A 15184-nucleotide genomic window follows, 5' to 3' on the forward strand; every position below is an offset into this window, starting at 1 on the left:
TCTTGTACATAGGAGCAGTATTATAGTAGTTATATTCTTGTACATAGGAGCAGTGTTATAGTAGTTATATTCTTGTACATAGGAGCAGTATTATAGTAGTTATATTCTTGTACATAGGGGCAGTATTATAGTAGTTATATTCTTGTACATAGTAGCAGTGTTATAGTAGTTATATTCTCGTACATAGGGAGCAGTATTATAGTAGTTATATTCTTGTACATAGGAGAAGTATTATAGTAGTTATATTCTTGTACATAGGGGCAGTATTATAGTAGTTATATTCTTGTACATAGGAGCAGTATTATAGTAGTTATGTTCTTGTACATAGCGGTAGTATAGTACTTATTTTCATGTACATAGGGGTCAGTATTATTTCAGGAGCATAAAGATTTTAAAAAAATATATATTTTCGTTATCCTCTGCTGTTAGAATTACTTTTTATTCCAAGCACCTTTTTGGTGAATTCTTTGATTCTGCTCAGCTGTTCAAGAAAAGATTGGGGACTTGAGAATAAGGAGCCTTGGCTTATAATTTAACGGTCCCCAAGATGAAGAAATGTTATGGGTTCAACCTTTGTTAAGCAGAGGTCTTCAGATTTAACATGTTGATGTATTCAGGAATTTCTTTTAGTATTCTAGTGGGATTCATCTTCGAGGCTTCAGATGTTTGGGCTGTTGACCGCTTCCCATTGTGCTATTGAATGTGGCTTTAGGCTCACATATAGACTTTTTAATAGTTTATTTCTGTGTTTTTGTTTTTTTTAATTTGCCATTCCTTGTCTTTTTCGTTCATGTTGTTCCTGGATAATCACATTTAGCTTTTTGCCTCCTTTCCTCGACCTTGTGTCTTCCTTGATGTTGCGGAGCTCTGATGTGACCATCTTACTTTGTTTCCTTCCCTTAATTACAGCCACAGCCCGGCCCATAAATATTACTTGGCTACAGACCCAGTCACTGGCGCCATCCTTCTCTCCGACACCAACAGCCGACGGGTCTACAGGATAAAGTCAACCACAGTTGTGAAGGACGTCGTTAAGAATTCCGAAGTGGTGGCAGGAACCGGCGACCAGTGTCTACCCTTCGATGACACACGCTGTGGAGATGGAGGCAAAGCCATAGAAGCCTCTCTTAACAACCCTAGAGGTAAAGGAAATGTTGATAACCATGAGTGCAAAATGGCCGTCAACACTTTAAACCAGGTTATGACTCCTCCGTACAAGTGAATTCGAGATAGATGGGTGAATATTGGAGATAAACATCTTGAGGCTTCCTCCTGGATGTGATAAGGTCCAAGTGTTCCTTAAAAGTTCATGTCTCATTCTTAGAAGAAGTGCATATGTCTCATGTCTTGGTTGTGTCCTCTCAACTGGAGAGAAAAAGAGTGACAAATTTTCCACTATTGCTCGAGAGGAACTTGATAACTAGACTGAAGTCACTGATTGATTGGTCTATGGGTGACAGCACTTGATCTACATGTTCTTGGGGAGGTCTCGAATTGTTATTCCCATTGGTTAATTGGGCCAGTGACTATCACTTTTCTGGAGATGGTGGCCAAGTCCCAATAATGGATTTTTTTTAATTTTAATGTTCGAGTTGTTGGGGGTCTATAAAGGAGAGTTCTGCAGTGACATATTCCCTAAAACGCTTATGAGATACTCCAGGTGTAAGATATTATTTGCCTTTCCTTAGGGATGGGTCATTAACATCACATCAGTGAAGGGCTGACAATCGGGTACCCTCTCCGATCTGCTGTTACCTAGAGCTGTAGTTACTTGTCTGAATTTCGTGTTGTATGGTGCCACAATAGCACATCCCGTTCTTGATCACATTGACTTCAATTTTCTGAGTGGTGGGAATGTCGGACCCTCACTGGTCTTATATTGGTGACATAACCTTAAGGCCCTCATACATATTAGACTAAAGTATGTCAGGGGAGTCATTTGTATGGTGGCCTCTAGATTCTTCCTCGATGATGTTTCTGTGGAAAGAAGGATGCGTTGTTTGATTTCCAGTGGCCAATCTCTGACCATAGCTCTCTTGTAGGGAGCAAAGGAGCACTCGGCCGGCCCCAGACAACCTGAGTATGAGGGACCCGGGAGAGATATTGATCTGCCAAATCTTCACTCGACCAGCAACCATCTAATATGTATGGGGGGGGGTTAAAGGAGAGGTTTTCAATATCTTCATCCTAACTAAAGGGCATGGTTGCTCTATCTTAAAGGAGTTGTCATCATAACTGCTGAAGTGTCTCAAAAAAAACAATAGGGTCAATTTACGTTTCTCTTTAGTTCCCAAATTGTAAGAAACAAGAAAAGCACTTAGACTAAGTAGTCAGATGCTGTTTTTCTTCTGGAGAACATTTTCTGAGGTCCTAATTTCGAACCTTTATGGGTTGTACAAGTTTAGTAAAACATGGCCGCTTTCGTCCATAAACAGCGCCACTCTTAGGTCGTCTGGTATTGACGCTATGAGGCTAAGTATGCTACAATGCCACCAAAACTAAAAAGTTTTTTGTTTTTTTGTTAAACTCTATTAATTAAAAAGCAGTTAGACCTGATGATCGGTTCCTTTAAGCATTGAAATGTTATAGTAAATGACTAATTTTCCCCATGAAGGAGCTCGCTCGCATTTCTGAAAACGCTCTCTTTCATATATCACAAGCGGGGCGAGGAGGATTTATTTCATTCCTTGTTTGTCCCTTTGTTCCAATTTTTCCACCAAAAAATGCCGGGAGGCCTAGATTAACATAAAAAAAAAGATATACTCAACGCACCATAAACCGGAAAAAAAAAATAAAAAAGTAGAAAAGAAACTTCCCTGCCTTCAATCAATCCCAAACCACAAGTGGCTTTTAAATCGAGCCATATGAGACCTCGGCTGCATTTTCATAATTCAATTGTAATCCTCGTCCACGGCGAAATGTCTCCACCATATGTAGAATTAGACGTCGCAAAATCTTTATATCCGAAGGGAATGGCTTTCAGGAAGAGAAATCCGCACGCCTTTGTCATCGCGGTGAACCGTAAACCAAAGACCAAGCCTAAGTTTTCGTGGATTAAGGAACTCGATATCTCCCCCGACCCCGTTCTGTTGTCACTCATCATCCATCGCGGGGCAATTATTAGTCCGCCAGCCCCTTGTAAATTTATAAATCCAATTATCACATTATTTAAAGGGCCGGAATGGAGGCAAATGTGTCCCCTAATGCGTTCTAAAGCTGATGACGGTAAAGTGACTCTGGGAGGATTTTGTACCTTTTTTTTTTTTTTTACGGCCGGAATTCGGAAATCATTTTTCCAGCCGCATAACATCTGCTTTGTAGGATCGCAAATTAGGGCACCGAGGGATTATACAGCGACATCAGGGGAAACATGGTTGGCAAAGAATGGGTTAAGTGATTGCAGGAAAGGTTTGTGTACTATAACCGATCTCCATTAATCTCCAATCTGGTCCCAAAATCTTATTGAACCCTTCCATGAAAAGGCTACTCAAAACTATGGCCATCATCGCCTTCCTCTGCACCCCGACCCAAACAAAAACATAGCTCCTCTTTTCCAGAAACAACGCCACTCCAGTCCACAGGTCGTACGTGGTATTGCAACTTTACTTTTTGTTTAGTTTAGTCAAGCTGAATTGCAATACCAGGCGCAACCTGTTGAAAAGGTGGCGCTATTTCTGAAAGGAAGTATGAAAAGAAAGGAATCCTGCAAATAATGCATTATTCTCCTGTGCGCGTCCCTCTCCTTACAGTTAGATGGCGCTGTTCTCACAGCAGAGGGAACACTAATGACTGAGGAAGAGTCTGGTGGGAGGAGCAGAGCACACACCATGTCACAATGTGCTCATGGGAATTGTAGTTTGTATTACTTTGTGCCTAAAGCTGAAAAAAAAAAAAGCATAGAAAACAAAGTAAAGTGTAGAAAACTGGGCGCTGGGCTGGGACGGGAGGTTAGCGAATCCACCGTTACTCTATAGAAACTTGAAACCACCCCTTTAAGACGCCCTGGTGCCGATTTTGTCATTGCGCTCCATAGACTCCACCTTTTTATGGGTTAAATCCTTTCTATTTGTCCCCCGGAGAGATTAATGAATTGCGCGGGGAGGGCGACTTTTCTACATTAATGTCTATGTTGGTAACATATCTCGCGTGTCGCTCGGAACGTGAAGAAATTAGTTATCAAGTGATAGCTGCAAATGTAGAAAAAAAAAACACCGCCGCATGGGACCTCCTGCTGCTTCTGTACACGCTGCTAAAATGTGTCGGTGGATTATTTGAGTCTTGCGGGGGGCACATGACAACATGGAGGCCCAGCGCTTCACACCGCCGCCTGGGTGTTTAATTAGAATCACAGCTCTGCACGCCGGGCACCATAATCGCCACAGCCTGGAAGCCAGACCTTCATGTTGGACTCGATCTTACTCTCAGCATTGATCAGAGTTTCATACACGCGCTGTCCTCTCCATTCAGGGAGTGGGGGGTCTTAAAGGGATAAGCCATGTCCATCTGTAATTGAGTGACTAAGACTTCTACCAGAATCGAGAAGATGGCTTAGTATTGAGAAGGAGTAGATGTCTTATTCTTAGTATCTTCATTGAGGGCATTATGGGTAATCCTGACCTGAGGAAGGCTAGAGCGCTATCTGTGCCATGCGAGGACCATAGGAGCATGACTGCAGTCTTATTACATGACAGTCAACATAGTGAAATGGTAATCCACCATGGTCAGACTGTCACATGTAATATCCACTGACTTCCATTTACCATCGTTTATGATTTCTATTGACTTTCGTTCACTACGATGTATAATATTTATTGGCAATAAAATATGATTTCCATTGACCATAATGTAAGATTGCTATTGACTCTGGCGTATGGGTTTCCATTGACCGTGCCGTATGGGTTTCCATTGACTATGGCGGATGGGTTTTCACTGACCGTGGCAGATGGGTTTCCATTGACCATGGTGGATGGGTTTTCATTGACCATGCTGGATGGGTTTCCATTGACCATGGCGGATGGGTTTCCACTGACCATGGCGGATGAGTTTCTATTGACCGTGCTGGATGGGTTTCTATTAACCGTGCTGGATGGGTTTCTATTGACCGTGCTGGATGGGTTTCTATTGACCGTGGCGGATGGGTTTCCGTTGACCGTGGCGTATGGGTTTCCATTGACCGTGCTGGATGGGTTTCCATTGACCATGGCGGATGGGTTTCCATTGACTATGGCGGATGGGTTTTCACTGACCGTGGCAGATGGGTTTCCATTGACCATGGTGGATGGGTTTTCATTGACCATGCTGGATGGGTTTCCATTGACCATGGCGGATGGGTTTCCACTGACCATGGCGGATGGGTTTCTATTGACCGTGCTGGATGGGTTTCTATTAACCGTGCTGGATGGGTTTCTATTGACCGTGCTGGATGGGTTTCTATTGACCGTGGCGGATGGGTTTCCGTTGACCGTGGCGTATGGGTTTCCATTGACCGTGCTGGATGGGTTTCCATTGACCATGGCGGATGGGTTTCCATTGACCGTGCTGGATGGGTTTCCGTTGACCATGGCGGATGGGTTTCCATTGACTATGGCGGATGGGTTTTCACTGACCGTGGCAGATGGGTTTTCACTGACCATGGTGGATGGGTTTTCATTGACCGTGCTGGATGGGTTTCCATTGACCATGGCGGATGGGTTTCCACTGACCATGGTGGATGGGTTTCCATTGACCGTGGCGGATGGGTTTCCATTGACCGTGGCGGATGGGTTTCCATTGACCGTAGCGGATGGGTTTCTATTGACCATGCTGGATGGGTTTCTATTGACCGTGCTGGATGGTTTTCTATTGACCGTGCCGGATGGGTTTCTATTGACCGTGGCGGATGGGTTTCCATTGACTGTGGCGTGTGTTTCCGTTGACCGTGGCGTATGGGTTTCCGTTGACCGTGGCGTATGGGTTTCCTTTGACCGCGGCATAGGGGTCTCCATTTACCCTTTGCTCGTGGCACATGGTTTCCACTGCCAATGGGGCACCATTTCCATCCCCATGACACACTGTTTCCACAGACCACTTTTTATGACTTCCTTCAACATCATTACTTTCTTCCCAACGACCAGTGTTCATAATGTATAGGCTACCAGTTAGGCAACAGCTTCTGATATCTAGCCTTAGAGTAAAGGTAAACACGCAGAACTCGAATATCGAGTGGTCCCTCCAGGTCACATAACTTTCCCTTTAGAAGAGCTGCTGGGTCACACCTACATCTAATGGTCATTGGCGGTATGAACGTTGGTGACAACTGCAGCTCTTGATGGTAGCTTGTTATTAGCTACATTGACTACAAAATAAGTATTCAATGGCATAAAATGCTTTGGCATTCGTGACTTGTTCCAAATTGGTCGTCAAACCTAAATGTTTAGTCTAGACTTCTACTTCTGACTTGCAATGCCCAGTACTAGAGCTTTCTAAGCAACATACCTGGTTATACCATCCAACGAGGCACATTTCTTTGAAATTATTTGGATGGAGAGTTTGGTACACCACGAGATTTGGGTTTACAGTTCTTGCCTTAAACATGAGGCTTCTGTTGACCGGTGTCAGTTTCTAGATTGAACACGTTTCACAACCCAATAGTATGTTGACAATGTCGCTCTTCTTCTCCAGGCATCACCGTGGACAAATACGGCCTCCTCTATTTTGTTGATGGCACCATGATACGACGCATCGACCAGAACGGCATCATCTCCACCCTCCTGGGCTCCAATGACCTGACCTCGGCCAGACCCCTGAGCTGTGATTCCATTATGGATATCTCGCAGGTACCATTATGTCCTTTCCGTAGTGGTAAGACAATGTGACTCAAGTTGGATCCGATTAGCTGGCACGGGATGCGGCGTAACTCTTTCGCTCTCGCCCAAAATTTACAACAGCGGGGAAGTAAGAGGATTTCGGTCGTATCAGATTGCAAATTAGTTGCATTTGGAGACCTGCTGTGCTTTAAAGAGCCGAGGATAAAAACATGTTGCCGTTTGTTTCCCTCATTATGGTACAGATAAATCTGGTTTGTGAAGGATGAAGTTCAAGGAAAGCCGTTTAATCTTCCGCTGAGAGTCAACTTTTTTCTTTTTTCCTAAGATCCATCGGATGTTCTGTATATTGCACACCCGACGTCGCGTCTTGTATAGTCAGACATCCCTTCTTAAAGATGTTTTTATAGACTTCCTATTGCAAATTACCACTTATGGAAGACGGCCTTCTCTTTACTAACATTAGTTATATCCTCTTTTACGCTAATCACTACCAGAGCTGCATTCAAAATGGTGCACATCGACATGCTCCATCATTTCATTGTGAAGAGGACTCTGTCGAAAAATAAATTACATGTGTAAGCAGCAAAATTCTTGATGCAGCTCTAGATGTGACTAGAGGATGTGATGAGTATATCAGATGCAGTCACTACAACTACACCTATTGCAGTTTAATTGATCAGTTTCCTGAACTTATCCTTTAGTCACATCCAAAGCTGCGTACAAATATCAGCTACGCTCCTTCCTACACATGTGATGGAGAATTTTGATTATGAGCTCCCTTGAGGACATGAATAATGGGGATGGATATGACCTGTGCATAGACTATACATAACGGGAATTAAAATGTAACCTTATGATGAAGTGCGGACACCAAGACATAGCAGATGCGCAGCCAACAAGCAGGATGTGGGCCTCCTCGCGGGTCTCTCCGGCACTGCTGGGGTCAGAGGTGATGAAATATTTAACCCGGCTATAATAAGAAATGGGGTTTAAAAATTGAAAATCTCCTCTGACTGCCGAGAGCGAGCACCTCTACTTGATAACACAAAGCTGCGGTGTGAGCGCTGCTCCGGAGATTATTGCAAGCTATGGAAGCATGCATTATTAAAGAGGAAAGCACAGACTGTAATGTTCTAATACAAGAGGGGGTAAAGTCGGCCTGTGGCCAGGACAGTGCATAATTCAGGGCTTGGCCTGGAACTCAGACAAGAAGAGACTGCAGCAGAGGGAAGAGCTGCATACCAGCGATGCCTCGGGCATCATATTCAGCGAGACGCAAAGATCACTTCTCCAGGTTTACAGCTTAAACTTACAACATGTCTTATACTCAAGTCACATCCAAAGCTGCATTCAAAAGTCTACATGTTTTCTATCAGTTTTCTTGTTGCAGTACTTGATACTGATAGGTGACTTCTGCCAGACACCTTTTATCTGGTCAACTGTCCAACCAGACCATTGCATGTTTCCAGGTCCAAGAGTTGTTGGTGGTGGTCATATCGTCCCCATACACATTGAGTTGTTATCCCATGCACCTAGACAATATTGCCTTGCCTTAAACCAGTTGGAAGATGCATGGTCACCAAAATGTCTAGGTTGACTTCTCAACAGCCTAACCTTCTGGTTGCCACCTCAAGGATAGGTTTGTTCTTGTCCAGACTGGCAGTAAATCTATTCCATGACGCTACGTGAAACTTGGACAATATTTTGTTTGGTGCATCTCTACTAGTCTCTTGGTGCTAATTTCCAGAGACTTTAGTTGACCAATATTACTGTTCTCGCCGTCGTGGTCCAAACAGGTTGCTATATGGGCTAAATTGTAACTTTGGTGAGTTAGTTGCAAGCCACTTCTGAAACAGCTGAGGTTTTCTTTGAAGGATTTGCTGCAACTTTTTGTGTTTTGTTCAATTTCTGATTTTGTTATTTTCTAGGTTCGTCTTGAATGGCCGACTGACTTGGCGGTGAACCCGATGGATAACTCTCTCTACGTCCTTGACAACAATGTGGTGTTACAGATCTCTGAGAATCACCAGGTGCGCATTGTGGCAGGAAGACCGATGCATTGCCAAGTTCCTGGCATTGACCACTTCCTGCTAAGCAAGGTAGCCGTTCATGCCACCTTGGAGGCCGCCACTGCTTTGGCCGTGTCTCACAATGGGATTTTATATATTGCGGAAACTGATGAGAAGAAGATCAACCGGATAAGGCAGGTCACCACCAATGGTGAGATCTCTTTGGTGGCTGGAGCTCCAAGCGGCTGCGATTGTAAGAATGATGCCAGCTGTGAATGCTTCTCTGGAGATGATGGCTACGCAAAAGATGCAAAGTTGAACTCCCCGTCATCTCTCGCTGTCTGTGCCGATGGGGACTTGTATGTGGCCGACCTTGGGAATATTCGGATTCGCTTCATTCGCACCAATAAACCCTTCCTCAACAGTCAGAACATGTATGAGGTGTCTTCTCCCATTGACCAGGAATTGTACCTTTTTGACACCACTGGCCGACACCTGTACACTCAGAGCCTGACAACCGGAGATTATCTGTACAACTTTACCTACACTGGAGATGGAGATCTTACTCTTATCACTGATAACAATGGTAATACACTCAACATAAGACGGGATTCCACCGGCATGCCTCTCTGGTTGGTGGTACCTGATGGACAGGTCTTCTGGTTGACCATTGGCACTAACAGTGCCCTGAAGAGCGTGTCAGAACAAGGGAATGAGTTGGCTATGATGACCTACCATGGGAATTCGGGTCTTCTCGCTACCAAAAGCAACGAGAATGGCTGGACAACATTTTATGAGTGAGTATGAACCTAACCAACCTCTATGAAATTCTGTTTCCTCCTAAAAGTTCTTAGTTGTCATTTTCTACAAACTTTTATTCAGGCATGTACTTTGATTCCATGACAACCTCTAATGAGACTATTATTTTTTCCTTTGTATAAGGGTTGTCATTCTGCTTTCGTAGACTCTCAAATGTTAAATCTATCAGGCGATATTTATGCAGGGTCAAATTTAAGTTGGACATTTAGGGCAGGTTCCCTGGGGTCTAATTGCCCATTCCTTATTTCGACTTTGGGGAAGAGGTGAAAGAGTACTTAGGTAGTCCCCCATTACCTTGTTAGACATCAGTAAAGTTCAGGTTTGACTAACATACCTAGGTGTTGTTAGGGTCCCAAAAGTGGGATAGGGACCCTCAACCAGTTTTTTGTCTAAGTACCTCCACCATGGTTCTACCTCGTCTGATGTGGCTTTAAAGAAAAGGTGGCCACATATGTTTCTAAGGATTTGTAGACTATCCCCCCTTATTCCGATCTTCATTGGAGAGGCCGATCTGCAACATACATGTGACTGTGATAAGGGTCAGGTGGGGTGAAGGTCCTAAAAGAATGTATTGGAAACCAAACCAATTAGGGACCTTCACCAAACCCTAAAGATGTTCTCCAATCTGTAATTGATAGAAAGTTCCCTTTTACTATAAGCTTAATGCCCCACTGCTGGGATTTCCTGCGATCCCCTGTGATCTGATTCAAAACCTGGGGGTAAAAGTGATCAATTTCCCTGCAGTGCCACCCCAGGTGAAATAAAGTATTACATCACGCTAGTTCAAACCATGAGAGAGAACTGAGGACACTTCTTGAAAGGGTTTGTCCAGAGTCTAAAAAACACAAATCTACCTATAGTGCTAGGTGGCTGAGGAGTTGACGGGTGGACAACCCCTTATAATCCAGCCACCTCTGGCGGCCATATTGGCGGTCACCAAGATAATATTCTGATGGTAGAGGCGGACTGAGGAAAGCTTTTCATTTTGCATAGAAATGTTCTTTAGCCACATCACACGGGTCACATGCCTTCCAACTATTCTTTAGGAACTTGGAAATCTGCTTCGCAGTACACGGCCATAAATCTTCACCGTGAAGGATTATTGTACTTCCCTTGTGGGAGAAAACATTTTTTCTGGTCTTAAGTTAAAAACTAAGAGCGCGGCCACATAAATTATTGAGCGTCTCGGAAAGAAAGAGCCGTCTATAAATGTAATTCTGCCAATAGTAAATTGGATACACACATGCGCGGGGTCAGAGTTTTCCATTCGAAGCTATGATGACAAGCGACGGGTGGCATTGAAAGCCCCAAATTAGATCTGGCGAGAGGACGGAGGTTCTGCTAATGGTAATTTAAAGCTCATACAGAAAAATGATTTTCTTCAACTTTAAACATGGAGAAAATTATTCCCTGTGGTGTCCAAGATCAGAATCACAACTTTTTTTTTTTAATAGGAGTGATGTTCATGTGTCAGTCTACACTGCAGTTCTATCAATCTTTTCACCAGTAAATGAAGTTGGCCACCAAAAAACACCAACTGGGAGCTGATTGTGCGCGAGAGACATCACTTTTCCTTTCCGTCTGCCCTTGTTTTTGTACCAGAGGCCCGATACGCACCGTTACATCGCAGTACTCCACATCCCACCTTACGAGCAACAGAATTGCCGGCGGCCATTAACACTGATGATTGTCTGCAGCAGCTTTAGTTATTATTAGATCAATTTACACATTTTTCTCTCGTCCCAGTTAGTAAATATGCTAATAGTGTGTACATTGTGACCTACTTATTTATTTATTTTTGCAGAACTTGCCGAAATGGATAAATGTGCATCTGCTACAATACAGGCGGATTTTGCCTTCTATATATATTTTTTTTTAATCTTGTTTCTTATTGAATTTTCTTATTTTATTTTTATGTCATTTGCCAATTTTTATTTTTTTAAAATTTTTTTTTTCCATTAAATTTTTTTTTTTTTTATTTAATTTTACCAAACTATCCAATTTCTAGCAATATCACACAATAGGCTCTATTCACTTATTGCCTTCATTGGTTCTGGTGTATGAATATTTGTAATTATATATGGGTTTAACATGTCTTTTCTTAGTAAATATGCTTCCTTTTTTCATCCTTTTTTTTAACATTTTTTTATATTTTTTAAAATGTGTTGCTATTTTATTTAAATGTATTATGCTAATAGTTTTTTGTAGAATTTGTATGTGCTAAATAGCAGTTAGATTTGTCATGTCCAGTATATAATATATACAGTATTTATTTTTTATTTTTTTTAATATACATGTGTATATATTTATATATTTGTTTTATTAAAGGGACTCTGTCACCTGAATTTGGCGGGCTCTGTTTACGGTCCGATGGGCGGTGTTTTCTGTTCTTTCATGCACCCCTTCCTTTCCCGCTGGCCGCAATATTGTCTTGAATTTGATTCGGTTTCCTCCGTAGTACACGCGTGCGCAATGCAATCTTGCTTTGCGCACGCGCAGTATGCTTTGCCCAACTGCGGGCAAAGCCGAAAAGCATTAGTGCGCATGCGCCGGCGCACTATGTCCCGGAAGTATATCGCTGTGTTCCGGAAGGGGTGCATGAAAGAACAGAAAACACCGCCCATCGGACCGAAAACAAAGCCCGCCAAATTCAGGTGACAGAGTCCCTTTAATCTGTTTTTTCTTTATATAACTTAATTCTATTTTATTTCTATTTAATTTTTTTTTCTCCATTTTTCTTATTTATTTTTCTTTTTTTGTGGTTTTAATTTAAGTGTTGTTTTTCTTGTTTGCTTTTATTTTTGTCAGTTTAGTTTTTTTAAAACCAAATTGGCAATTTCTATAAAAATAATACAATTCATTGTCTTTGTGATGGTGCCCTTTAGAAGTCAATATATTATCACCAAGTAATAAAGATGTATCTGCTCCTCTGGGGTGGGTTCGCTAGAATACTGCCCACGCTGGGTGACTAGACTAAAGCATTTTCCTATTGGCCACATCTTCCAGGAAAAGCCGCAAAGCAAAGATGGAGTAGGAGCCATGCTTTCCTATGAAGTCAGGGTGACTGTGACTAAATGATCGCTTCATAATTAATAGTGGCTGCCGTAGCCTGACACACTTCCTGGGGTTGTCGCACATTGATAACAGACACACTGGTATTGAAAGTAGTTGGGTTTTAATACTAAATACCAATTTCTAATAATATTTTATTTCCAGCTGACCCCATTGTCCCACCTGCATAACTCTGTAAAACCTAGAAAGACGCCTGAAATGTTTCCATCTCTTCACCATGTTTCTTATTTTCAGGTACGACAGTTTTGGCCGCTTGACTAATGTCACCTTCCCCACGGGGCAGGTCAGCAGCTTCCGCAGCGACACCGACAGCTCGGTGCATGTCCAGGTGGAGACGTCAAATAAAGAGGATGTTACCATAACAACCAACCTGTCAGCATCAGGAGCTTTCTACACGCTGCTGCAAGGTAAGTTGTGCCTAGACATGGCCAGAACTGGTCAAAGAGATGTAGCAGTGCTGAGTGTGTCAGGGAACGCATTAGTATATTTAGATAACTAGGCTGGACCTGACAGGCATTGGTACTGCTAGGACCCAACAGGCTCTGTTCCAGCTGAGCCAGACAGGCCTAGGCTCAACAGGCTTCGTCTCGGCGTGGGCTCGACAGGCTTCGTCTCGGCGTGGGCTCGACAGGCTTCGTCTCGGCGTGGGCTCGACAGGCTTCGTCTCGGCGTGGGCTCGACAGGCTTCGTCTCGGCGTGGGCTCGACAGGCTTCGTCTCGGCGTGGGCTCGACAGGCTTCGTCTCGGCGTGGGCTCGACAGGCTTCGTCTCGGCGTGGGCTCGACAGGCTTCGTCTCGGCGTGGGCTCGACAGGCTTCGTCTCGGCGTGGGCTCGACAGGCTTCGTCTCGGCGTGGGCTCGACAGGCTTCGTCTCGGCGTGGGCTCGACAGGCTTCGTCTCGGCGTGGGCTCGACAGGCTTCGTCTCGGCGTGGGCTCGACAGGCTTCGTCTCGGCGTGGGCTCGACAGGCTTCGTCTCGGCGTGGGCTCGACAGGCTTCGTCTCGGCGTGGGCTCGACAGGCTTCGTCTCGGCGTGGGCTCGACAGGCTTCGTCTCGGCGTGGGCTCGACAGGCTTCGTCTCGGCGTGGGCTCGACAGGCTTCGTCTCGGCGTGGGCTCGACAGGCTTCGTCTCGGCGTGGGCTCGACAGGCTTCGTCTCGGCGTGGGCTCGACAGGCTTCGTCTCGGCGTGGGCTCGACAGGCTTCGTCTCGGCGTGGGCTCGACAGGCTTCGTCTCGGCGTGGGCTCGACAGGCTTCGTCTCGGCGTGGGCTCGACAGGCTTCGTCTCGGCGTGGGCTCGACAGGCTTCGTCTCGGCGTGGGCTCGACAGGCTTCGTCTCGGCGTGGGCTCGACAGGCTTCGTCTCGGCGTGGGCTCGACAGGCTTCGTCTCGGCGTGGGCTCGACAGGCTTCGTCTCGGTTGGAGCCCACCAAACATCGACTCGGCTGGGGACAGACGTGACTCAACTTGAGAAAAATCCCAATATTGACAGGACAATCTAGCAGCACAAGTAGAAAAAGAAGCATTTGGGGTCTGATTGCTAATTTTAGGCTTTAAAACACTGTTAAGTGTGGGTTCTTCCCCAACTCCCCTGTCAGACTTGGCCCAACAGCCTCGGATCTGCTAAAGTATCTCTCTGTATTATTTTTGTTTGACCAAAGCAAAGTCACAAAACTAACTTGTTCTTCTTGTTTTCCAGATCAAGTGAGGAACAGCTATTACATCGGGGCGGATGGGTCCCTGAGGCTCATTTTGGCCAATGGCATGGAGGTTGCCCTTCAGACAGAACCTCACCTCCTCGCCGGTACCGTGAACCCCACCGTCGGCAAACGCAATGTCACCCTGCCTATAGACAATGGCCTCAATCTAGTGGAGTGGAGACAGCGCAAGGAGCAGGCCCGGGGACAGGTCACTGTTTTTGGACGGCGACTGAGGGTAAATTTATATTTTTATTATTTCCGTCATTGTGGTGCCATTGAACAGCCAGGAAATGCACATTGACATAAATGGCTGCACTGCTGTGGGCATTAATCATGGGTCATGTCGGCCAATGTATGTGAGCTTCTTCACCCAGGTCTGGTGAGGGTTGGTTATGCTTAGTACATCAAATATAATATATAAGAATAGTAATAAAAATGTTCAATATTCCTCCAGGTCCACAATAGAAACCTGCTGTCTTTGGATTTTGATCGCGTTACAAGGACCGAGAAGATCAATGATGACCACCGGAAGTTCACCCTGAGGATCCTGTACGACCATGCCGGGAGGCCAAGCCTCTGGTCACCGTCCAACGGCCTAAGTGGAGTAAATGTGACGTACTCTCCCGGAGGTCATGTGGCAGGAATACAGAGAGGAACCATGTCTGAAAGAATGGAGTATGACCAAGCAGGAAGAATCGTATCCAGGACCTTTGCCGATGGGAAGTCATGGACCTATACCTACCTAGAGAAGGTGTGCGGCCCTTGGTATCCACT

At 44.7% G+C, this 15184-nt stretch overlaps 1 protein-coding gene across 8 annotated transcripts in view; it reads left to right on the top strand.

Annotated features, from left to right (window-relative positions):
* Positions 1-15184, top strand: part of TENM4 (teneurin transmembrane protein 4) — a 1485534-nt gene that overhangs the window by 1455040 nt on the left and 15310 nt on the right. For all 8 annotated transcript variants that reach the window (XM_077298663.1, XM_077298665.1, XM_077298666.1 and 5 more), the window contains 6 exons: positions 910-1142; positions 6661-6815; positions 8735-9612; positions 12941-13113; positions 14410-14645; positions 14865-15161. In XM_077298663.1, coding sequence (XP_077154778.1) covers positions 910-1142; positions 6661-6815; positions 8735-9612; positions 12941-13113; positions 14410-14645; positions 14865-15161 — 1972 coding nt within the window. The remainder of the gene's footprint in view (positions 1-909; positions 1143-6660; positions 6816-8734; positions 9613-12940; positions 13114-14409; positions 14646-14864; positions 15162-15184) is intronic.

This window comes from Ranitomeya variabilis, chromosome 3, assembly GCF_051348905.1.
Source record: "Ranitomeya variabilis isolate aRanVar5 chromosome 3, aRanVar5.hap1, whole genome shotgun sequence".
NCBI lineage: Eukaryota > Metazoa > Chordata > Amphibia > Anura > Dendrobatidae > Ranitomeya > Ranitomeya variabilis.